Below are 25,871 nucleotides of genomic sequence, written 5' to 3'. Positions count from 1 at the left end.
CTCCTGCGCTGCATCACATACTAAATATACTTCTGGGTAGGGGGCATGCTTGCGGCTCCGCGTTGGCTGAGCTGTGATTAGTTACAACGCAAGCTGATCAGCTGGGGGCCGGCCAATGATTGGCCAACTAATCAGCGCAGAGGATGACAGGACAGAGCTCTGTGAATGTAAACAATGCAGAGGGATCAAAAACCGACATGTCCTTTAGTAAAAACAGCATACAGTGAATGCACCAACCATCAGCACACATTTAATCCCTTAATTGCCCTAAATCAGGGGTCTCAAACTGGCTGTTTATGAAACTACAAGTCCCATGAGGCATTGCAAGGATGACAGTTACAAGCATGACTCCCTCAGGCAGAGGCATGATGGGACTTGTAGTTCTGCAACAGCTGGATGGCCACCAGTTTGGGACCCCCTTCTCAACCAGTGTCATTAGTACAGTAACAGTGTATATTTTTTAGCACTGATCACTGTATTAGTGTCACTGGTTCCCACAAAGTGTCAAAAATGTCAGTTAGTGTCAGATTGTACGTCATACTATCACAGTCCCGCTATAAGTGGCTGATCGCTACCATTACTAGTATATATAAAAAAAATCCAGTATTTACACTATAGTTTGTAACTTTCATGCAAACCAATCAATATATGCTTATTAGCTTCTGGATAGAGCTGTCAACTACAGGGTACTCACCCATACTTAATCCCACACATACTTAAAATTTCTTCCGCTGACTAATACACACGGTCGCAATATGCGACCAAAAGCTCACATCGAATATTTGTTGTCGGAAATTCGGACTGTGTGTACGTGGCATTATACTTTTTTGCTGTCATGCAAATTGTACATCTTCTTATTTGGGGAATGGTTTCTCTCTCCATAGTGTCTTGTTCATTTTGTATACTTTGGAACAAATTTTTCACAAAAAAAAAAAAGAATGCAAATTGGCCTAATTTTATGAAGAAATCTTTTTTTTATTGGATATGTTTTATAGCAGAAAGTTAAAAATATTGTTTTTTTTTTTCAAAATTGTCAGTTATTTTTCATTTATGGTGCAAAAAAAACCTCCCAGTGGTGATCAAATAGCACCAAAATAAAGCTCTATTTGTGTGAAAAGATGATATAAACTTCATTTGGATACAGTGTTGCATTACCGCGCCATCAGTGGCGGCCCGCCCATAGGGGGCGCCCGGGCGCCGCCCCCCCTCCTGTAGGCAAAAAAAAATATATATATATATATTTTTTTTTGGCCCCTTTAAGAAAGAAACTTAAAAAAAAAAAAATTCTTTAATGGATTGGGATTGAGCGCCGGCCACCATTGCCCTATGAAGCGCCGCGTCACTACAATCTAGACATGGCGCTTCATTTGCGGGCTTTTATCTTGCCTATGGGCGCATTGAAAAGCGCTGATATGCTTCCCGTGCCTCTCTATGAGCGCCGGGAGCATTACTACTGTTACTTCCGGCCATTCGTCTTACAGACGAAAATCGGAAATGATGTCACGCAGCACTTTCTCTGAAGTTCACACTGCCCGAGCGGAGTGAAGCTGGCGCTGCTAAGGTAAGCCAGCCAAGCCACAGAATTCAGTTCAAAATGGATTTGATTTGATTGATCGCCCCATTAGGTCATCAGCGGACAGCGGTGCACTGCCTGATCCCCACCCATCCACCTTGGAGCCTGTTATTGTATTTAGACTGCTGGGACTTGTAGTTCTCCATCATCTCCTGGGGCTCAGGTGCATGCAATCCACCATCTATGGGACTACAAGTCCCAGCAGTGAGAAAAACTGAACAAATATGGTGGATTGCATGCACCTGAGCCCCAGGAGATGATGGAGAACTACAAGTCCCAGCAGGTTATAATATAAAGCTCCGAGGTGGATGGATGTCTGGACAGTGACAATTGATGGGCACAGTGGTGACAATTGATGGGCACAGTGGTGACAATTGGTGGCACAGTGGTGACAATTGATGGCACAGTGGTAACAATTGATGGCATGGCACAGTGGTGACAATTGATGGCACAGTGGTAACAATTGATGGCATGGCACAGTGGTAACAATTGATGGCATGGCACAGTGGTGACAATTGATGGCACAGTGGTAACAATTGATGGCATGGCACAGTGGTGACAATTGATGGCACAGTGGTGACAATTGATGGCAAAGTGGTGACAATTGATGGCATGGCAAAGTGGTGACAATTGATGGCATGGCAAAGTGGTGACAATTGATGGCATGGCATAGTGGTGACAATTGATGGCATAGTGGCTGTGTTTGATGTCATGGCACAGTGGTTGCGTTTTGATGGCACAGTGGTTGCGTTTTGATGGCATGGCACAGTGGTGATAATTGATGGGCCCAGTGAGGCTGCAATTGTTTTTTTTTTTTTTGTTTGCGCCCCCCAAAAAATTTGAGCACCAGCCGCCACTGCGCGCCATTGTCAGTAATGCAGTGCTAAAAAGCAAGAAATGGCCAGGCCATGAAGGGGTAAATCTTCTAGATGGCAAGTGGTTTTAAAGTATAGCTAAAGGCAAAACGTATTTATTTTACCTTGGACAAGTAGAGATGAATTTGAACACCTGTCAGTTTGTATTGCTGTCTGTGCCCCCCCGTTAGGGAGATTCGCCCTCTATTTGTCCTGTTTACCATTATTATTGAAAGTAACAGAACCAAATTTTTGGGTTGTCCCCCGAATAGAGGGTAAATCTTTCAATGGGGACACTAGTTTTGGTGACCTGGGCGGCTCCAAGGGATACAGGGGTTATAAATCTCCCTCAATCTATCTAAAAAAGTTTTGCCCATAGTTCTACTTTAAATCTATTTCTTGTGTATACTGTAGGCCTGCTTTAGCAGTAACCCTTGTGCAGACTAGAAAAACATAGTGGGCCAGATTCTCGTAGATCAGCGTATCTACAAGCGGGGTGTAGCGTATGCCATTAACACTACGCCGCCGCAACTTACTGGAGCAAGTGCTGTATTCTCCAAGCACCCCCTTCTTCCGTAATTTGCGGCGGCGTAGTCTAAATGGCCTGGCGTATCCCCGCGTAAATCAAAGGGGGCGGCTTGTATTTAAATTAAGCGTGCCCCCGTGCCGAACGAACTGCGCATGCGCCGGCCTTAAACGTAGGCCACTGCGCATGCTCCGTAGTACGCCGCAAATACATTGGTTGCGACGTGAACGTAATTAACGCACAACCCTATTCGCGACGATTTACGTAAACGACAGAAAAACCCAACGCTGTCCCGACGGCCATACTTAACATGGCATATGGCGGACCGACGTAAGGTTACCCCTCATATAGCAGGGGTAACCTTACGCTTACGGAAACTACGTAAACTACGGTGAAGCAGCGGAAAAACTTTCGGGAATCGGCGTATTCGGCTCATTTGCATATGCGACGCTGAAATCTACGTAAAAGCCACCTAGCGGCCAGCGTAGTATTGCATTTAGGATCCGATGGTGTAAGTGACTTACACCAGTCGGATCCTAGCCTAATTCTGGCGTATCTTGTTTTGAGAATACAAAACAATGATACGCCGGCGGGATTTTCGAATTACGCCGGTGTATCTGTAGATACACCGGCGTAATTCTTTTGAGAATCTGACCCAATGATTCTGCTACACATTGTTTTGAGGAAATGAATACCATATTGTTTAGTTCAGATTCCCGCCAGTTTTTTAGACAGATCTGAAGGCAGTTTTATGTAAGTTTATCGTCAGGTGGATGTAAATGTGTGTCCATTTACATCAGATTACCTTTAAGTCTATCTTGGGCCAAAAAAAAAAAAGAAAAATATTTGCGTCTCATTTTTTTCTGATCTAAACGTGATGAATTGGAGCTAATTCTGTTAAGTTCTGAAAGGAGAAAACTGAACGGACACGAATGTCATGGGTGCCATCTGTACCATTAAACTTTGATTGAGCAGGAGATCTGAACCAGAGAAAGAAACCATTGAAACCAGAACTGGTTTTGGAGTGAGGGTTAGGGTATACTGCCCCTCTGCTTGCCAGTATTGTGTCACTGCCAACCAATCCTGGCCCAAGGCTGATTCTGCACTTGGCTGCAGGTCAGCTTGTTTTCTCTCTGATCCCACTTAATATTTTTAAAGGGTTCCCATAGTTTCCGGGAACCTTTTTTTTTTTACTGTGCACCCAGAAAGCCATTGTAGGTGGAGAGGGTACTAGGGGTGGAGTGTTAGTTTAAAATTGGTATGGTTTACACATTACCATAGGTGTGTGCAGCCTATTGTAATAGGGTGTGCACCTCAAAGCTCAAACACATGTGTGTGTGTGTATATATGTATACATATAACAGTAGAGAAAAGGACAGTATCACCAGAGTAGTGGGCGATGTCAGTAGGGAAAAGATATTTTTTTTTATTAGTACTTACCATTTTATTTTATTATTTTTTACAATATTTTTGTTTTTACAATTATTATTTTTATAATTTTAGGAGCTTCATTTGGGGGGCTTTGGTGAAACATCAGGGTTCTAAACAGACCCCTGATGTCTCACTTTTGAGACAGAGAAAGGGACTGAGGACATAGATTCCCCAGTCCCTTTCTCTGCAGCCAAGCAGCAAGAGGAATCTGCGCAGCACAGGGTGATTAGGGTGTGCCCACACCTATGCACATTACTGATGCAACTTTATGTAATAAGAAAAAAAACTCTCATGTGGGCATAAATGTCCAAAAGGATATAATTTACCTCATGCTGCAAACAGATTCTACAATTTTCTTTATATTTTCCATTAGCAGTGTAGTAAGAATGTACACAAATATATTGCTTATGTTTATTAGGTATACAGAATATATTTATGTAAACTTACTACCGAGTTTTGTTAGATCTCAATATTCATAGAGATTTTTCAATCAGATTGTAACTTGTAAACTTTCAGAATATGGTTATTGGTGCATCATAAACATAAACATGTGCTTGAAGATTTCTGCTTTCAATGTTGTTATACGTTTTGTGACTTTACAAAACCTTGTGTTCAGTAATTTGGCATCCAAGCTTCACGCACATCTTTAACTGTATCACTTATCAGACAGAATAGGAGAATCCTGCTAAAATCTCAATGATGTGCATGCTGTAAAGAAGTCAGATAGTTGTCAGTTTGCACAACAGGATGAACATAAACTTAAATCATTGACAGTTGGATTTGTGAATTCTCATGCCGAGTTAACTATGTCCTAATCTTGTATTAATAGACAAGAGAACAGCAAAAAATCAGAAACTGGTCAAGAGGTGACCTTACATACCTAAGAGCAATAGCATGAAGTCCCCATGCACCATACTCCTGTGATCCTTTGTGATGGACAAGTGACCTCTCCGAGGCTCTGTTCACACCTGAGTGATTTTCTGCTTGAAGATTGTAGCTCTAAAACGGTCAACAAGCCAAATCTCATTCCTTTCAATGGCCTCTGTTCACATCTGAGCGTTCTGTCGCCTGAAGTAAAATGCCTTTCGCTCAAATAAGTACATGAGCTTCTTTTTGGCAGATTACAGGTCTTTTTGGGACCATAGACCATAGACTTCAATGGCAACGCCTGACTTGAATGTTCTACAAGTGTTTTCTGCTCGAATAGCAGCTTTCTACCACTAATTTCCTCTCCCTCTCCTCCCCCTAGTGCTTTCTATTGGCTAAACATAAAACGCATGACGCCTCAAGTAGCTTACAATCTAAGGTCCTAACTCACATTTGTACAGTGCACATACTAGGGCCAATTTATCTATTATCATGTCTTTGGAGTGTGGGAGGAAATTGGAGTACCCAAAGGAACCCACACAGGCACAGGAAGAACATTACAAACTTCTAACAGGTAGTGCTGTGGTTGGGATTTGAACCAACAACGCTAGTGCTGGTTGGCTGAAGTGCTAACCACTTAGCCACTAGGCTGCCCATGTAAACTCTTGTGTGCATATACAGAAATAATGTCATTTTGGACAGGCCAATAAAGATGGCCTAAAATCCTGAACCTGGAAGAAGCCAAAAAGAAGCAACAGCAGAAAGTTAGCTCACGGACATTGCATTGCTGGAAAAGAGGTGAGTATAGTTGCCAGTAAATGCTAGTTCACACAACTATGCCATGCACCGTAGCATGTGGAGGTGGGTTGGGTTGCCATTCAAAATGCACCAATTCAATTCACTGTGCGTTACTGCAATACATATTTGTGAAGAGGTCCTAGAGTACCAATTTCCAAAGGGACAGTATAACCTTATCACAAGCATACTGCTTCAAGTCAAAGAAAAAATATTCCAGCACAATTAAAGTCTTTAATAACATGCTTTTCAAATGTGCTCTATGCTTTGCTTGCTTCGAGAAGTTGCAGTTAACCACTTAACGACCGCCGCATGTAGATATACGTCGGCAGAATGGCACGGACAGGCACATCTACGTACCTGTACGTGCCTGACTTGACGTGGGTCGGGGGTCCGATCAGGACCCCCCCCCGCTACATGCGGCGGTTCCGTGGGCTCTGGGAGCGATCCGGGATGAGGGGGAGGTTATTCGTTTCTAGCCACCCCCTCGCGATCGCTCCCAGCCAGTCAGATTCCTCCTCTGCCCGCCCTCTACAGTTACACAGGCAAACACAGGCAGAGGAAGTGATGTCACCCTCCTCGTGTCGGTCTTTTAGTCCGACATGAAGGGCAGATCGAGGGCAGTAATTTTAGCAGTAGACCTCCTCTGTAAATCTAATGCGGTAATCTAATGCTTTTAAAGGCTTTTAAAAATGTATGTAGTTTGTCGCCACTGCGCGTTTGTGCGCAATTTTAAAGTATGTTGTGTTTGGTATACATGTACTTGGCCTAACATCATCTCTTTTATTTCATCAATAATTTGGGCAATATAGTGTGTTTTAGTGCTTTAAAATAAAAAAAAGTGTATTTTTTTCCCCAAAAAATGCGTTTGAAAAATCGCTGCGCAAATACTGTGTGAAAAAAAAAATGCAACACCCACCATTTTAATCTGTAGGGCCTTTGCTTTAAAAAAATATATAATGTTTGGGGGTTCATCTTAACTTTCTTGCAAAAAAAAAATGTTTTTATGTAAACAAACAGTGTCAGAAAGGGCTTTGTCTTCAAGTGGTTAGAAGAGTGGGTGATGTGTGACATACAGTAAGCTTCTAAACGTTGTGCATAAAATGCCAGACAATTCAAAAACACCAAATGACCCCATTTTGGAAAGTAGACACTCCAAGCTATTTGCTGAGAGGCATGTCGAGTCCATGGAATATTTAATATTTTGACACAAGTTGCGGGAAAAATAAATATATATATATATATTTTTTCCGCAAAGTTGTCACTAAATGATATATTGCTCAAACATGCCATGGGCATATCTCGCTTTTTGTCACAAAGTTTTGAAAATTAAAAAAAAAAAAATACATTTTTATTTTCTTTCTTCATTTTCAAAAACAAATGAGAGCTGTAAAATACTCACTATGCCTCTCAGCAAATAGCTTGGGGTGTCTACTTTCCAAAATGGTGTCATTTGGGGGGGTTTTATGCTATTTTGCCATTTTATGGCCTTCGAAACTGTGAGGAGTGAAATCAAAAATGTATGCCCTTAGAAATCTTGAAGGCAGTGCTTGGTTTTCGGGGTCACGTATGTGGCTAGGCTCACAAAAAGTCCCACACATGTGGTATCCCCGTACTCAGGAGAAGCAGCAGAATGTATTTTGGGGTGTAATTCCACATATGCCCACGGCTTGTGTGAGCAATATATAATTTAGTGACAACTTTTTGTAAATTTTTTTTATTTTTTATTTTGGTCATTATTCAATCACTTGGGGCAAAAAAATAATAATATTTAATGGGCGCAACATGCCTCTCAGCAAATAGCTTGGAGTGTCTACTTTCCAAAATTGGGTCATTTCGGGGGGTTGTGTGCCATCTTGGCATTTTATGGCCTTCAAAACTGTGATAGGTAGTGAGGAGTGAAATCAAAAATGTATGCCCTTAGAAATCTTGAAGGCAGTGCTTGGTTTTCGGGGTCCCGTACATGGCTAGGCTCCCAAAAAGTCCCACACATGTGGTATCCCCGTACTCAGGAGAAGCAGCAGAATGTATTTTGGGGTGTAATTCCACATATGCCCATGGCATGTGTGAGAAATATATCATTTAGTGACAACGTTTTGTACATTTTTATTTTTTTTGGTCATTATTCAATCATTTGGGGAAAAAAAATTAAATATTCATTGGGCTCAACATGCCTCTCAGCAAATAGCTTGGGGTGTTTTCTTTCCAAAATGGGGTCATTTGGGGGGGTTGTGTGCCATCTTGGCATTTTATGGCCTTCAAAACTGTGATAGGTAGTGATAGGTAGTGAGGAGTGAAATCAAAAATGTATGCCCTTAGAAATCTTGAAGGCGGTGCTTGGTTTTCGGGGTCCCGTACACGGCTAGGCTCCCAAAAAGTCCCACATATGTGGTATCCCCGTACTCAGGAGAAGCAGCAGAATGTATTTTGGGGTGCAATTCCACATATAACCATGGCATGTGTGAGCAATATATCATTTAGTGAAAACTTTGTGCAAAAAAAAATCAGTTTGTCATATTCCTGCAACTTGTGTCAAAATATAAAATATTCCATGGACTCGACATGCCTCTCAGCAAATAGCTTGGGGTGTCTACTTTCCAAAATGGGGTCATTTGGGGGGGTTTGTGCTATTTTGGGATTTTATGGCTTTCGAAACTGTGATAGGCAGTGAGGAGTGAAATCAAACATTTGCGCCCTTAGAAATGCTGAAGGCGGTGCTTGGTTTTTGGGGCCCCATACGCGGCTAGGCTTCCAAAAAGTCCCACACATGTGGTATCCCCGTACTCAGGAGAAGCAGCAAAATGTATTTTGGGGTGCAATTCCACAAATAACCATGGCATGTGTGAGCAATATATCATTTAGTGACAACTTTTTGTAAAAAAAAATTTTTTTATTTTTTTTGTCATTATTCAATCACTTGGGACAAAAAAAAAATATTCAATGGACTCAACATGCCTCTCAGCAGTTTCCTTGCAGTGTCTACTTTCTAATCTCAAGAATTGAGATAGGCAGTCATAAAATAAAAGCTGTGTAAATTCCAGAAAATGTACCCTAGTTTGTAGACGCTATAACTTTTGCGAAAACCAATAAATATACGCCTATTGCGATTTTTTTTTACTAAAGACATGTGGCTGAATACATTTTGGCCTAAATGTTGACTAAAATTTCGTTTATTTGATTTTTCTTAAAACAAAAAGTACAAAATATAATTTTTTTCTAAATTTTCCGCCTTTTTCCGTTTATATCGCAAAAAAATAAAAATCGCAGAGGCAATCAAATACCATCAAAAGTAGGGCTGGGGAAATTAAAGATTAATTCCTCGATTTATCTTTAATTCTTTTGATCGATCAAAATTCTTTTGATCGATCAAAATTCTTTTGATCGATCAAAATTCTTGACGTCACCAGACAGCCTGGACAGTGAGACTTACCCTGCTGGATGTGAGCAAACTGAACTCATTGGATTGAAGTACCTTTGCATCTGTGGAGCAGGAGGATGCATCAGGCTCCATCAGGGGAAGGGGGCAAAAATAATCATCGTTTTCCTGTCCTAAGCAGTTTTGTGCAGACAATTCTTTGTGTATCGGCAACATTTGTTCAATGCGAAAGACTGTTCAGTTCTTCAGGGTATATTGTCAATAAAATGCGATGATGTCTGCTTCCAGAAAATGTAAACACTCTGGTATGCCTGTGTGACTGGCTAAAGTGATGCCTACTTGCCTACTACAAAGTGACTGACAGTCAATATACTAGATAAGTTTTATAAATTAAGTTAAACTAACTTTCTAAGTTTTTCTTAAAGTTTAATAAGAAAAAATTACTTGCGTCAGTTCTACAATTTGAATTTAAAACGTATTTGTGTTAACTGTGAAGTCATGGATTGTGAAAACTAACTAGTGTCGGGTGATTGTATATAGTGTATACAACATTTACCACTGACTAATGCAGAGTTGCAATGCAAGGAGATCAGCTAAAAGTAGTTGGATCTGTATGTGCGTTATAATTAATCGAAATTAGTCGATTAATCGATTAAAAAAATAATTGATTAATCGAACATGAAAATTTTAATCAGTAACAGCCCTAATCAAAAGAAAGCTCTATTTGTGGGAAGAAAAGGGCGCAAATTTTGTTTCGGTACAACATTGCATGACCGCGCAATTACCAGTTAAAGCAGCGCAGTGCCAAATTGTAAAAATACCTTGGGTCCTTTAGCTGCATATTGGTTCGGGTCTTAAGTGGTTAACTGACGGACTTCCGGAGTTGCTCTGTAATATTTTTAAATTCAACCTTTTTTATAAAGAACATATGTATCCTCTCCTAAGATCATACCGATACAGTTTAAAAATGTTCTCTGATGTACTTCTAGGACAACTTCAGTACGCATCTGACAGCTACATCTTACTTGCTGTCAGTTATACCCTCTAGGAGCATAAACTCACAGATAGAATATAACTCTGTCAAATATATCTTTAAGGTTGTCAAATTTATCTTCAGCTGGGAATGCACTGCAACTTAACAAACACTTGGTGCATGTCTTGAAAGGAGGTGATATTTAGCGAGAACAGAGAGACAAAATTCTGAGACAAGTTTATTTATCTTGCTTGTTTATACGGTGTCAACACAATTCAGCAACACTCTGTAAAGTAAGTATTTCATTCACATTAAATGAAGTGTTAACCGATCTCCAAGAACACTATCGGCAACGGCTGGGCAGATTCTCTAAGGGAGGAATTTCATGAAGTTTTTGAAACATCACCTACTTTTGGTGGCAATGAAAGTTTCCTGTTTGTTTGAACATGGTATGCTGGTGATAGTGATATAGTGATAGTAACATGCTGGATTAGTTTATATTCAGTAGCACGCACACAAAGGTTAATGTGACACTAAATTATATCCTTATTCAACAAAAATAATCCATACACATCCATTACTTATATTGTAAATGTGCCAAGTATATAACACATTTGAAAATTTTAATTTCTTTATATACCCACTTAAGCCCCGGACCAATATGCAGCCTAAAGACCCAAGGTGTTTTTACAGTTCGGGACTGCGTCGCTTTAACAGACAATTGCGCGGTCGTGCGACGTGGCTCCCAAACAAAATTGGCGTCCTTTTTTCCCCACAAATAGAGCTTTCTTTTGGTGGTATTTGATCACATCTGCGGTTTTTAGTTTTTGCGCTATAAACAAAAATAGAGCGACAATTTTGAAAAAAAAGCAATATTTTTTACTTTTTGCTGTAATAAATATCCCCCAAAAACATATATAAAAACATTTTTTTTCCTCAGTTTAGGCCGATACGTATTCTTCTACCTATTTTTAGTAAAAAAAATCGCAATAAGCGTTTATCGATTGGTTTGCGCAAAATTTATAGTGTTTACAAAATAGGGGATAGTTTTATTGCATTTTTATTATTATTTTTTTTTTTACTACTAATGGCGGCGATCAGCAATTTTTTTCGTGACTGCGACATTATGGCGGACACTTCGGACAATTTTGACACATTTTTGGGACCATTGTCATTTTCACAGCAAAAAATGCATTTAAATTGCATTCTTTATTGTGAAAATGACAGTTGCAGTTTGGGAGTTAACCACAGGTGGCGCTGTAGGAGTTAGGGTGCACCTAGTATGTGTTTACAACTGTTTGGGGGTGTGGCTGTAGGAATGACGTCATCGATCGTGTCTTCCCTATAAAGGGAATGACGCGATCGATGCGCCGCCATAGTGAAGGACGGGGAAGCCGTGTTTACACACGGCTCTCCCCGTTCTTCAGCTCCGGGGAGCGATCGCGACGGAGCGGCTATAAACAAATAGCCGCGCCGTGGTCCCGGATCGCTCCCCGAGCGGACCCGACCTCCGCATGTAGCGGGGGGGGTCCCGATCGGACCCCCCACCCGCTAATAGGCGAGGACGTACGTGTACGCCCATGTGCCTGTACGTGCCATATTGTGGACGTATATGTACATGCGGGGGTCGGGAACTGGATACTATATGCACTTTGGATATTACAAATCACCATGAGCCATTTCTGAGAGGACAACAGCAAGGAATTTTGCTCTCATTTAATTGTAGAGATCACATTCCCTCAGGTAAGATCAGGGCTGGCCCTACCATGGGGCCCGGTGGGACCATTGGTCCCGAGCGGCACTTTTAGGGGGGCGGCAAATTGCCACCCACCAGCCAGCCCGTCTTGCCTGCTCCACTGCTTATACCATTGTGAGGGAGCCCAGCGCCGAGGTGATAGTAGTGTGCGGCTAGAACACTCGCTGCCCAGGGGAGGAGCAGTCAGTGGGTGGGTCGGCAGCTGAGTGAGCGGGTGGGCCAGTCAGCAGGTGAGCAGGCTTGCTGACCAATCAGCGGGTCGGTGTTCTATCACATAGCTACTACCCGGCCTACTGCACATGCGCGATGCACAGCCAAAGTGACGTGAAGCGGCTATCTGATAGAACCCTGGAGGGTGGGGGAGCAGAGAGATGACATCATCTCTCACCACCCGCCCTGCATCACTGCAGTTCCACCCTCACTGTGCAGCCACGGGCAGCAGAATGTTAAATCATCTCTCTGCTTGCTGCCTTCACTCTGGGACACAGCAAGTGACAATACGCAACGTGTGGCAGGTGACGTCATCAGTATCATACCTGTTTTTTTTATTTTTATATAAATGATAAAAGATGGTGTCATGTCAGTGTAAATCACAATCACAGAGTAAATCACAAATTATGGCCCTAGAATAAGTGCTCTTGCTCTGACATTCACTGCAATTCCTCACATACATGGTGCAATCACTGTTTTCTGGACCTACGCATGCAGTTGCATTTGCATTTATGTGCAGGGGGATGGAGGTGTGTTTATATTTTAAATGCATTTTTATTTTTTTACACTTTTCCCATTTTTTTTTCATTTAACTTGATTGCTATTACCAGGGGTTAAACAAGCCCTCTTGAAATAGCTTTGTGCAGTGACAGGTACTCTTTATGGAGACAACAGGGGTCTATTAGATTCCTGATATCTCCCCTGTCCTTCAATGCAGCTGATTAAAAACAGATTATGTATGATCAGGTACTTTCCTGTTTGTAACAGACATAAAATTATTGCTCTGAAACAAGAAGGGACAGAATCCTTGTCGCTTCTAGGATCATTTATCACAGAGGAGATGGGGGAACGGATGTTTCTCCATCTCCTCTGTGGGCCCAGAAACCCCTTCCCAGCGGCATAAAAGGTATTGGGTATCTGTACAGCTGTCTGGTTTACTTTTACCTGACATCCAATCACTGGCTGAAAAAGACATTACCAGGATCATGGCTGCAGCTGTATCCTTGTACTGTTTTTTTATTTTTCATATGATAAGATTACATGATTCATATAAGTGGAGGAGGAGGTGATCACAATAAGGGTTGTAGAAACTGGAAAGTGAGTGGATCTAAACACTAAAATCCCATGTTCCATCATGTCAAAATTACTGTTTGCGATCGCGTAATACCAATCCCCCTTTTTTAACAATGGAAAGGTATTCTGCGCTATGGACAATTGTGTAAACAAGTGTTTGTTAAAGCGGGGGTTCACCCTATTAAAAAAAAAAAAAAAAAAAAATTTATTATACCATTACATTCGGCATCGTAGCGCGAGCTACAGTATGCCGGTCTTACATTTTTTATCCCCGTACTCACTGTGCTATGGATCATTGAAGATTCCGGGGAATGGGCGTTCCTATGGTGAGAGAAGGTGATTGACGGCCGGCCCTGGCACGTCACGCTTCTCCGGAAATAGCCGAAATAGGCTTGGCTCTTCACGGCGCCTGCGCATAGCCTGTGCGCAGGCGCCGTGAAGAGCCGAGACCTACTCCGGCTGTCTTCGGGGAGCGTGACGTGCCAGAGCCGGCCGTCAATCATCCTCCCTCTCCATAGGCACGCCCATTCCCCGCGGGAGCCGAAATCTTCAATGATCGATAGCACAGTGAGTACGGGGATTAAAAATTTAAGACCGGCATACCGTAGCTCGCGCTACGATGCCGAATGTAATGGTATAATGATGTTAAGGAGGGTGAACCACCGCTTTAAGCTGCTGCCCCCACCTACCAACCACCTTGGTAGAGTTAGCAATTTTTTTTTTTAAAAGCAGTGGGTGTGGTGTTGCTTATTTTTTTGTGGTCTATGTCCCTTTAAGTACACCTGTGATAGGTGTGCTGTGTATAGTGGTTAAGCGAGCAAATAAGCAAAATAAATGCAAAAGTAAAAGTAAAAAAAAAATTGGCTTATTTGCACTTTTAATACCCCTTTTTGCCTTCCATGTGTCCTTATCACCAAGTGATACTATTTAGATTCAATAAATCCCCATGCATGATTGGCTGACACTATATAATCTTTTATATGCAAGGAGGCAGAAAATCACAGTAAGAAACTATTTAACCACTTGAAATCCAGCTTACATACATAAACACCCTGGACAGCAAGTGGTTAAATAGTTTCTTACTGTGATTCTTCTTACTGCAAAAAGGGGAATTAGTATTACGCGATAGCAAACAGTAATTTTGACCCAGTGGAACATGGGATTTTAGTGTTTAGATCCACTCACTTTCAAGTTTCTACAACCCTTGTTTAAAAAGGTAAATGTCAGGATATTGCAATCAAGCTATATCAGAGGTCTTAGCCTTAAAGGGACTTGTTTACCAACATAATGGCCATCACACCCACAGAAGAAAAAATAAATAACACCCTTTGTGTTGCAATTGTGTAGAAATGTGTGGAAAAAAGTTCCTTACCGTTACATACAGTAAGTGGACTATAATGCCCACCTTGATATATCTGCACATGGTGCATGAACTTCACCAAATTTAAAAAATAATCACCACCTATTTACCTATTGACCTTCACCAATTGATTTCTGGAAGTGATTTGTAGTAAAGGTGTCATAAATATAGAAATTACTGGATCCTCCATTACCAATGTTGAACCAAGAATCTTTTTACATCTACGGATTGTTTAGTATATTTGGTAATGTAGCTAACAATCTAATTTCTTGATATTTTCAAAGCTGTTCCACTGGCCATGTCTCATATACTTGGCAAATTCTAGGATTTTCTTCCTATATTCTCTCTCAATTATTCTTGTACATAGATGTTTTGCTTTATTTCTAAAAGTCTAGCTCCTAGTATTTTCTCAAAGCTATTTCAGGTGAAAGAAAAAGGGATACCCGCGATCATTTTACGGAGGGGAAGAATGGGGAAATGCTAATGTAAACAAGTATTTTCCCATTCTTCCTGTGACAGGACACTGATCATAGGTCACTGTAATCGGGAGCAGTGATCAGTGTCGTGACACACGTAGCCCTGCCCCCCCTATGGCTAGAACACATCCCTAGGACAAACTTAAACCCTTCAGTGCCCCTCCTGGTTAACCCCTTCACTGCCAGCCACATTTACACAGTAATAAGTGCATATTTTAGCACTGATCGCTGTGTAAATGTGAATGGTCCTAAAATAGCGCCAAATGTGTCCGACATAATGTTATAGTCACAATAAAAATCGCTGATTGCCGCCATTACTAGTAAAAAAAAATTATAAATAAAAATGCCATAAAACTATCCCCTATTTTGTAAACGCTATAACTTTTGCGCAAACCAATCAATAAACGCTTATTGCGATTTTTTTTTTACCAAAAATATGTAGAAGAATACATATCGGACTAAACTGAGGAAAACTTTTTTTTAATATATTTTTGGGGGATATTTATTATAGCAAAAAGTAAAAAATATTTCTTTTTTTTTCAAAATTGTCACTCTTATTTTGTTTATAGCGCAAAAAATAAAAACTGCAGAGGTGATAAAGGCCCACCAAAAAGAAGCTCGATTTGTGGGAAAAAAAGAACATCAATTTTGTTTGGGAGCCACGTCGTGCAATTGTCAGTTAAAGTGAAGCAGTGCCGAATCGCAAAAAAGTGCTCTGATCTTTGGCCAGCCAAATGGTCTGGGGCTAAAGGAGCCAGCTAAAAAAGTTAGGAGCCAGAAAACGCGCCCGTCCCGCCAAGCTCGCGCGCAGAAGTGAACGCATTCGTGAGTATGCGGATATGTAGGTATTCAAACCACACATGTGAGGTATCATCGCGATTAGTAGAGCGAGAGCAACAATTCTAGCCCTAGACCTCCTCTGTAACTCTAAACATGCAACCTGTAGAATTTTTTAAACATCGCCTATGAAGATTTTAAAGGGTAAAAGTTTGTCGCCATTCCATGAGCGGACGCAATTTTGAAGCGTGACATGTTGGGTATCAGTTTACTCGGCATAAAATTATCTTTCCCAATATAAAAAAAATTGGGCAGACTTTACTGTTGTCTTATTTTATTATTAAAAAAGTGTATTTTTTTCCCAAAAAAAAAGTGCGCTTGTAAGACCGCTGCACAAAAACGATGTGACAGAAAGTATTGCAATGACTGCCATTTTATTCTCTAGGGTGTTAGAATAAAAAATATATATCATGTTTGGGGGCTCTATTTAGAGGGAAGGAGATGGCAGTGTAAACAGTGAAAAACACATTAGAATTGCTGGATTACTGTTTTACTTGTAATGCCAACGGCCACCACAAGATGGCGCCGAATCACAGAAGGAAGCTTAGGCCTGCAGAAGGCCGGCGCGGGGTATCCGTGCAACCGTACCTCCCCCTGCCGCTTGATCGTGGCGGGCCCACGCCGGCCGGTAATTAAGGTCGCGGCTTTGCGGATATTGTCAAGCCCTGGGTTAGGTGTTTATGCTATCCAGGGCTCCATTAGAGATATTTCGGAGTATGTGTGCACCCCTACCTCCCCCGCCACGCGATCGTGCTATTTCCCCTTGCTTCTTGTCCTGTTGGAAGTTTCATCACCCAGGGAGTAAGGGGGGGGTCTGCAACACAGACAGAAATATAAATCTGTCAAGGGTTGTTAACATTCCACTTCTCCGCTAAAGAAAAGCATTTATATTTCTATCTGCGTTGCTGGAGATTTAGCCTAATTTCCTGTCTAGTAAAACATTATCAGCAGGAGAAGAAGTATGTTTTATCCTTTTAAATGGAACCCTGGATAGAGGAGAAAACCTGACAGGGGATCTAGCCCTTCCCCACCAAAACTAAGAAAAAAAATTTTGTTTGGACACATGCTAAAGTCCACTGAAATCTACAGCCATCTAAGAATACTAGGCCAGATTCACAAAAGAGATACGACGGCGTATCTCCTGATACGCCGTCGTATCTCTGAGATCCGTCCGTCGTAACTATGCGCCTGATTCATAGAATCAGGTTACGCATAGATCTCCCAAAGATCCGACAAGTGTAATTGACTTACACCGTCGGATCTTAGGCTGCAATTCTAGGCCGGCCGCTAGGTGGCGATTCCATTGCGGTTGGCGTAGAATATGCAAATGACTAGTTACGCCGATTCACGAACGTACGCTTTGCCCGTCGCTGTAAATTTACATTGTTTCCGTAGAGATACGCGGCATAAAACTAAACCTGCCCTCTAGGTGGTCTAGCCAATGTTTACACACACAGCTCCCGGTTCTCGCTCTGAAACGATTCACATTTTTGGTTTAAAATAAGAAACTAGCTGAGATAAATATTAAAATAAATAAAAATCTATCAGTTACTTGAGTCCAATGAGTTGTAGGAAAAAAATAGCTAGCTTGCAGAAACAAATACAACGCAGCCTTGACAAAAGACTGGTGAGAAGTAAAATTTACATAGCAGACAGAAAAATATCTTGCTAAATAATGCATAAAATATTTGTGTAATGTAGTGCTGCTCGTAAACGCTCATTTGGGAGACACAGCTGACAAGAAATGATTCAATTTTAATAGCCCTTGAACTTGCATTTTAAACTAATTTACGTATGTTTTCTTAGCTGCAAAATATTAACTCAAGCTTAAAGACCAGCAATATACATATTAGTGGAAAAACAATTGTTACTGTGATGGCTTTGGAGGTGTATTATGAATGGGCTTGGTACAAGTAACAAGCCCTGTACTCCTCTACACTGTTAATAGTGCAAATATTGTTTACAGTATTTCCAGTACCCTTATACCTACCTGACCATCATGTTTATAATCCCCCTGCAACTTACAGTATATCATACATTTTTATATCCTCTCTGTATCTAACCCCCCCAGCCTGAATTTATTTATTTCCACAGTTAACATTCCACATAACCACCACTACTCTGTACTCTCCATGTTTAACAGAAAAAAAACCCTATAACATCTTTCTCCACCTCTCATACGATTTACCCCCACCCCTAGTCTACACCCTAAAAACCCACTCTGTAGCTCACGTTCTTGCTAAGGCATTGCAGTCTGAAGAATGAGTTATATGGCCACATGCCCCAATACGGATAGGTAGATAAATTTACAGTGATATTCTGACCAGAGTTATATAGATAAATTAATTTAATACAGCTTGGTGGATACATTTACAGTGATATTCTGACCAGAGTTATCTAGATATAGTCATTTTTTAATTCCGATACTGGCAGGATCCCGTGCACAACAACCCCCTTTGCAACTCCTGTGTTTTAACCTGTGCATATACTTTCCTGTGTCTCTGAGTACACTTTAAGTTTTTAGTTTTAGCTTTTTTAACTACAGCCCTCTAAATGGTGCATGTACTTCATTTTAAACCACCCCTCATACTAGTATGATAGTATTATATAGTATAATAATAGTACAAGAATGAAATGAAGCCTTTTTTTCTCCTTTTTTGCTTTTTTGGGGGCGGAGGGGTGAGTGGAGAAATAAGGAGAATTTGTGGGGCTCTGCATTGTATCCCTGCAAGCGACATATATCAATGGTTATAAAAAGCAATGTCCTCAAGGAGCCCCAACAGGTCTTGTCAGGATTTCCATTTTTTTGCGCAGGTGATTTGATCAGTTTCACTGTCTTAGTAATCACCACAGCTGTTTCATCTGAGGAAAATCCTGAAAACATGATCTGTTGGGGTGCCTTGAGGACTGGCGTTGAGAAACACTGATATAAAGTATCCTAAATTGGCATTTGATATTTATTTCTATAAAAGCACAGAGCCGAGCAGACTCACTAGTTATACAGAATATTTTTCTTATAAGATATACATTATGTACTATCTGCCAATCAACATACAATTATTCCATATTATTCACGAATATGTATCTGTAGACATGTTGTTTATCAAGGCTCCAAAAATGTGTGAACTTTCTTTTTTGGCTTGTTGCTTTTAAAAATCTAAATAAGGAAAATCTTAGGGCAAAAAAAATGTTTTATTCATCTTCCATCAGCTACACTCAGGATAATGTACCCATAGACATGATTTGACAGCCATTTTTGTTCACTCAGGATACAATACAATGTCTGAGTGACACCAGCAGCAATCACTAACTGAGCCAATGTCAGGGGTAAAAGTAATCAGACTGGTTAATAAGCTTCACTGATTTATTTTATTATCCATCTAATAAGTCAGTGCAGAAAATTTCTGGAGTGCAACCAACCTCCCCATAGGCTAAACACAAATAGTTGTACCATGAGACAGTTCACATGTAAAGGGTAAAACTCTCAGATGACCTCCAGTGTCTATGGTGAACTTTAGGCTTGCTATGATTGGGACAATTATTGGAAATAATCGAACAATATTTGACAAAATACTTTGAATATCGAATGAATGTTATTTATTAAAATTACTGAAAATTAAGAATATAAAAAACATTGTATGACTGTTTTATGTGCCTTTTGTTAATTAAGGGCAATTAGACTCTTAACTAGGGTTGTCCCGATACCACTTTTTTAAGACCGAGTACAAGTACCGATACTTTTTTCCAAGTACTCGCCGATACCGATTACCCATACTTTTTTTTAATGTCATGTGACAGTTCGACAGATGGGGACTGATAGGTGGCACTGATAGGTGGCACTTATAGGCACTGACTGGTGCTGATGGGCACTAATATGTGGCACTGACAGGTGGCTGGCACTGATAGGTGGCACTTGTGGGCACTGGTAGGTGGCACTGGCTAATTTTACTTGCCGAGGACTGCTCTGCTGTCCATCCTGCTCTTCACCCACTCTCTGCCCACTCTCAGCCCTCGCTCGTCACTTAAAAAAAAAAAAAGTACCGGGCGAAGCATCTGGAGCATTTGCGCGAGTACAAGTACTCGCGCAAATGCTCAGTATCGGTCCCGATACTGATACTAGTAACGGTATCGGGACAACCCTAGTAACATGTATTGTGTGGGTGTAACATGTGTATTGTGTGTGTAACATGTATTGTGTGTGTAACAAGTGTAGTGTGTGTAACATGTGTAGTGTGTGTGTGTAACATTTGTATTGTGTGTGTGTAACATGTGTATTGTGTGTGTGTGTAACATGTGTATTGTGTGTGTAACATGTGTCATGTGTGTGCATTGTCTGTGCTTCCGGTGTCCTCTCCTGCATGGATCCTGGCTGTAGAAGTGAAGGAGAGCAGCCTTGTAGTGTTGTAGTGGAATGTCTAGGATGGCATAGATGTGGATGGAGGCTGATGGGGAGGGGGTTGGTGTGTGTAAGTCCTGGTGTGTGTAAGTCCTGCAGATCTCACTCATGACCAATAGAGCACACAGTAAGGCCGGGCAAAACCGATGAGAATGGACCGAGGTTCAGTTTCATCGGTCCAAACCGATCGTGTGTATAGCCCATCGGTCGGTTTTCCTTCGGTCCAAAATTTTAAAACATGCTTCAAAATCGAACCGATGGACCGCTGCCCGATTGGTCCAAACCGATGGTTAGTACAGAAAGCATCGGTTCAAAACCTGCGCGTGCTCAGAATCAAGTCGACGCATGGTTGGAAGCATTGAACTTCGTTTTATTCAGCACGTCGTGTGTTTGACGTCACCGCGTTCTGACCCGATTGGTTTTTGGAACGATGGTGTGTACGCACATCAGACCATCAGGCCACTTCAGCGGTGAACCGATGGAAATGGCCCGTCGGACCATTCTCATCGGTTTGGAACGACCGTGTGTACGCGGCCTAAGTGTCCATGCCCCCAACCCCTGTATCCACTTGTTACTATGTTGTAATTTGCACAGACCTGCTCGGTGCCACTGCTGCACGATGACTGCTTCCTCCACCGGCTCTCCGCTGCTAAAGATCATAACCTCCCCCACCTCTGTTCACTGCACTGCCTCCTCTCTGGTGTACGAGGGGACACTTGTAACGGCAAGAGCATGTACAATGTCACAGGACACCTCACCCGCTACACAGTCTGCTGTCTGCACTCTGCAGGAACTCATCCTCTGACAGCTGCACTGTATGATGCTCGGAGATGGCATGGAAAGGACAATTCACCAGGGGGCGAACACATACCCTGCACACATATCCAGGGACATTCAGTGCTCAGCAGCATCCCCACAATCCCGGAAACCCATACAGCGCCAGAGTGAGTCCTGCTCTCCGCCCCTCTTAGCACACTCTCAGCCCGCACTCCGCCCCTCTCCACCCCTCTTAGCACGCTCTCTGCCCCTTTTAAACCCCGCTCTCCGCCCCCTCTCAGCCCCCGCTCGTCACTTAAAAAAAAAGAAAAAGTATCGTGTGAAGCATCGGGAGCATTTGCGCGAATACAAGTACTCGCGCAAATGCTCAGTATCAGTCCCGATACCGATACTAGTATCGGTATCGGGACAACCCTACTCTTAACCCTCCCCTACTTGAGCCATTAATACTTTACTAGTGTAGAATTTCTAGTGTAGCAAAACACATCTTTGTGTTTCCACATTTTAGTCAATTCTGCTGCCCAGGGTTTGAATTTGACCCTTTGTTTACATGAAAAGCAGAAATGGAAGGCACGCACACCTAGTGCATTATCAGAGAATATTTAATAATAAGAAACTTTTGTATGAAAGTGAGTACTCCCAAAATGCAACTGAGGAAAGGGATGCACCCCTGAAATGCGTTAGCTGTACCCTGTGTTCTGTGCATGTCCATGCACTGTGTTTATGGCCTTTTGTCAGTTGCAATTTGTGAGTACTCACTTTTATACATAAGTTTCTTCTTGTTAAATTATCTCTGGTAATGCACTTGGTGTGCGCTGGTGCCATTTCTGTTTTTCTTCTTCAAAGAATTTGGTGAATTTCAACATTAATTTCCCCAGGGCTGCACATTTTGAACTTGCTGAATCTGCAGTGAACCCATGCTAGTGGCAGACCCAAACCTACTTCCTAGTTCCAAGCATGATCCTGTAGATAACCATACTTCAGTCTCTGCCACACTTTAATTCTGAGATTTTATTGTATTCTGTACATACTTTTTCAAACCTCTGATAGTAGTTGCATTATGCCCTAACAATTCGTTAGAATTATGTTAAGTAGATCATTTAGTGAATTTTATAAACTGATGCCGCGTACACACGGTCGTTTTTTGTGATCAAATAAAACAACGTTTTTATCATGAAACAAAACGACATTTTTCAAACTTTATTTTAAAAAACGCCGTTGTCTACACACCATCGTTTTTTCAAAATGCTCTAGCAAAGCGCAGTTACATTCAGCACGTACGGCGGCACTCTGTTCCATTCAAGCTCGCGTCATAACTTGCTTCTGAGCATGCGCGGGTTTAAAAACGTTGTTTTAAACGTCGTTTTACCCACACACTATCATTTTAAATGACACAAAAAACGACGTTTTGAAAAACGACATAAAAAATTGAAGCATGCTCGAATTTATTTTTTGTCGTTTTTCAGAAGACATAAAACAACGTTTTCCCCACACACGGTCATTTTAAATGACGTTTTTAAAAATGTCGTTTTTTCATCACAAAAAACGACCGTGTGTACGCGGCATGACATTTTTAAAGAACTATGGAGTTTTTTTTTAACCACTACTTGATTAAAATGATTGAATAATTTTATCATATTTATGAACTTACAGATCTGCTCCAGGTATATATATTTTTTAAGTACCAGTGAAAGACATTCCAAGGAATCTTATTATTTGATGTGCTTATTGAGCTATTCATTTTAAAACATGGTGGAAGCAGTGAAGCTGCAGGGTACTTTTGTGTGTTTTTTGTTTTTGTTTTGCTGATTTGGCCAGTGACAGCTATCAGCAATGGGCCAGAACCCCAATGGTCAATTACTATGGAGCACAGCAAGACTTTCAAGTTACATTTGTGACAGTAGTCTCAAGACTAAAATGTAAATACAGCCAAAACTTTTTTTCTGTGTCTTGGATAGAGTGGGGGGAAAAACGAAAACTTGATTAGGTTTTTATTTGCTGTTTTTGTGTCTGACTGGGGAGATGTTCCTTCCTGTCCTAAAAAAAGGCAAATGAAAAGGGTAAAAAATCACACCAAATTGGTGGAATTCCTGTATAAGATACCATGTATAACACGCACCTTCATTTTAAGAGCGAAGTTTCAGGAAAAAACATTACATTTTAAATAAAGAACTTTGAAGCAAAATAAGGGTCAGTCCCCATCAATGCTGCCTGGTCAATGTCCATCTGCAGCCTCAAAATTGCCCATCAATGAAGCTCGATCAATGCCCATTTACAGCTTCACAATTGCCCATTAATGCAGCTTGATCAAAGCTCATACGCAGCCTTACAATTGCCCATCAATGCCCATCTATAGCCTCACAATTGCCCATCAATGCAGCTTGGCTAATGCCCATCTGCAGCCTCCCCATTGCCATGAATGCAGCCTGATCAATGCCTATTTCAGGGAGGGGGGCGGAATGAGCGCCATCAGATTACATACAGCGAGAATCTACCATTTACTCTGCGGCCTCTTTAATACAAAGTCCTGCCTCCTGGACTGGCTTTCATGATAGACAGAGCACTGGTCCAATGCCGGGCCAAGAGACGTGATTTCCTATTAACCACTTGCCGCCCGCCAATGACAGATTGACGGCAAAGTGGTTGTAGAATCCTGACCGGACGTCATATGACGTCCTCAGGATTCTGAGCCGCTGCGCGCCCCCGGGGGCGCGCATCGCGGCGATCGTTGTTGCGGGGTGTCAGTCTGACACCCCGCAACACCGATCTCGGTAAAGAGTCTCTCACGGAGACTCTTTACCACGTGATCAGCCGTGTCGAATCACGGCTGATCACGATGTAAACAGGAAGAGCCGTTGACGGCTGCTCTCCTGACAGGGGGGGTTCGCGCTGATTGTTTATCAGCGCAGCCCCCCCTCGGATCGCCACATGGACCACCAGGGAAGCCCACCCTGGACCACCAGGGAAGGGCAGATCAAAAAAAAAAAGGCCAAAAAAAAAGGCTGTAAAAAAAAAAAAAAAAAAGGGCAGATCAAAAAAAGGCAAAAAAAAAAAAAAAAGACTGTAAAAAAAAAAGCATTAAAAAAAAAATGATGCCAATCAGTGCCCACAAATGGGCACTGACTGGCAACATAGGTTAATCAGTGCCGCCCCAGTGTCCATCAGTGCCACCCTACAGTGTCCATCAGTGCCACCCCACAGTGCCCATCCATGCCCAGTGCCCACCTATCAGTGCCCATCTGTGCCACCCATAAGTAGCCATCAGTGCCACCCATAAGTGCCGCCTGTGTGTGCCCATCAGTGCCGCCTATGTGTGCCCATCAGTGCCGCCTATGTGTGCCCATCAGTGCCGCCTATGTGTGCCCATCAGTGCCGCATACAAGCGCCGCCAATCAGTGCCACCTCATCTGTGCCCGTCAGTACTACCTCATTGATGTCCATCAGTGCCATCTCATCGGTGCCCATCAGTGCCGCCATATCAGTGCCCGTAATTGAAAGAGAAAACTTACTTATTTACAAAAAATTTAACAGAAAAAAATAAAAACATATTTTTTTTCAAAATTTTCAGTCTTTTTTTAGTTGTTGCGCAAAAAAAAAAAAATCGCAGAGGTGATCAAATACCACCAAAAGAAAGCTCTATTTGTGGGAAAAAAAGGACGCCAATTTTGTTTGGGTACAGTGTAGCATGACCGCGCAATTGCCATTCAAAGTGCGACAGTGCTGAAAGCTGAAAATTGGCTTGGGCGGGAAGGTGTATACGTGCCCTGTATGGAAGTGGTTAAAGAGGCTGCTGAGTAAAGAGGAGATTCTCGCTGTATGTAATCTGATGGCAGTCGTCCCACCCCCCTCCCCATTCTCTCCGAGGCAGCCCAAATTGCAGTATCAGCTTTTAACACGCATACACTATTTGTAACAGATTTGCAGGGTGAAATAGTGAGTGTTATACGCCAATAAATACAGTATTTGTCACTGGGACATTTGTCCCTATTGGAAGAATTCCCATCACATCTTGCTCTGGTGATAGCTCCAAAAACTGTGTATTTCTTCCCACTTTTTCTCTCACAAATAAGAGTGGGGACATTACGTGTCTAACCCTTCCGTACCCTATTCAAGACTAACAGGAAAAAGTTTGCCTTTACACACACTTTAAATATTCTTTCAGCAGCAGACAATGTTTCAGTATACCCAAACTGTCCATTGAGAGTTAATTTGTGAACCAAAAATGAATAAATCTTAATAAATAAATGATATTTATAATAAATAAGCTGATATTTTTTTTCTAACTACTAGATAATAAGTGAGGTAAAACAAAAATGCTAAATTGCTCAGAATTTTAATAACAAAATAAAAAAGTAATGTCACTCATATATTAATATTAACTTTATTACATATTTTTTTCTTTGTCTAGAGCAATCCACAAGATTTACCACATGAAGAGAAAAAGCAGCTACCTGGGGCCGTGAAACTTCCCGGACCTGCAGTCAATCTATCGGAAATTCAGAATGTTAGAAGTGAACTTAAATTTGTACCAAGAGCAGAGGAGCAGTAGTTTTCAATGCAAAGGTGAGATTAATAGTGTATTTGAAATTC

General features: G+C 41.6%; 1 protein-coding gene across 1 annotated transcript in view; it reads left to right on the top strand.

Moving 5' to 3' along the window:
• The window catches only part of SMPX (small muscle protein X-linked), a 96,018-nt gene that overhangs the window by 49,388 nt on the left and 20,759 nt on the right, over nt 1-25,871 (top strand). The window contains exon 5 of the mRNA XM_040338249.1: nt 25,690-25,844. Coding sequence (XP_040194183.1) covers nt 25,690-25,830 — 141 coding nt within the window. The 3' untranslated portion in view covers nt 25,831-25,844. The remainder of the gene's footprint in view (nt 1-25,689; nt 25,845-25,871) is intronic.

This window comes from Rana temporaria, chromosome 2 (assembly GCF_905171775.1).
Source record: "Rana temporaria chromosome 2, aRanTem1.1, whole genome shotgun sequence".
In the NCBI taxonomy this organism is placed as follows: domain Eukaryota; kingdom Metazoa; phylum Chordata; class Amphibia; order Anura; family Ranidae; genus Rana; species Rana temporaria.
This window is presented reverse-complemented; position numbering and strand designations above follow the sequence as displayed.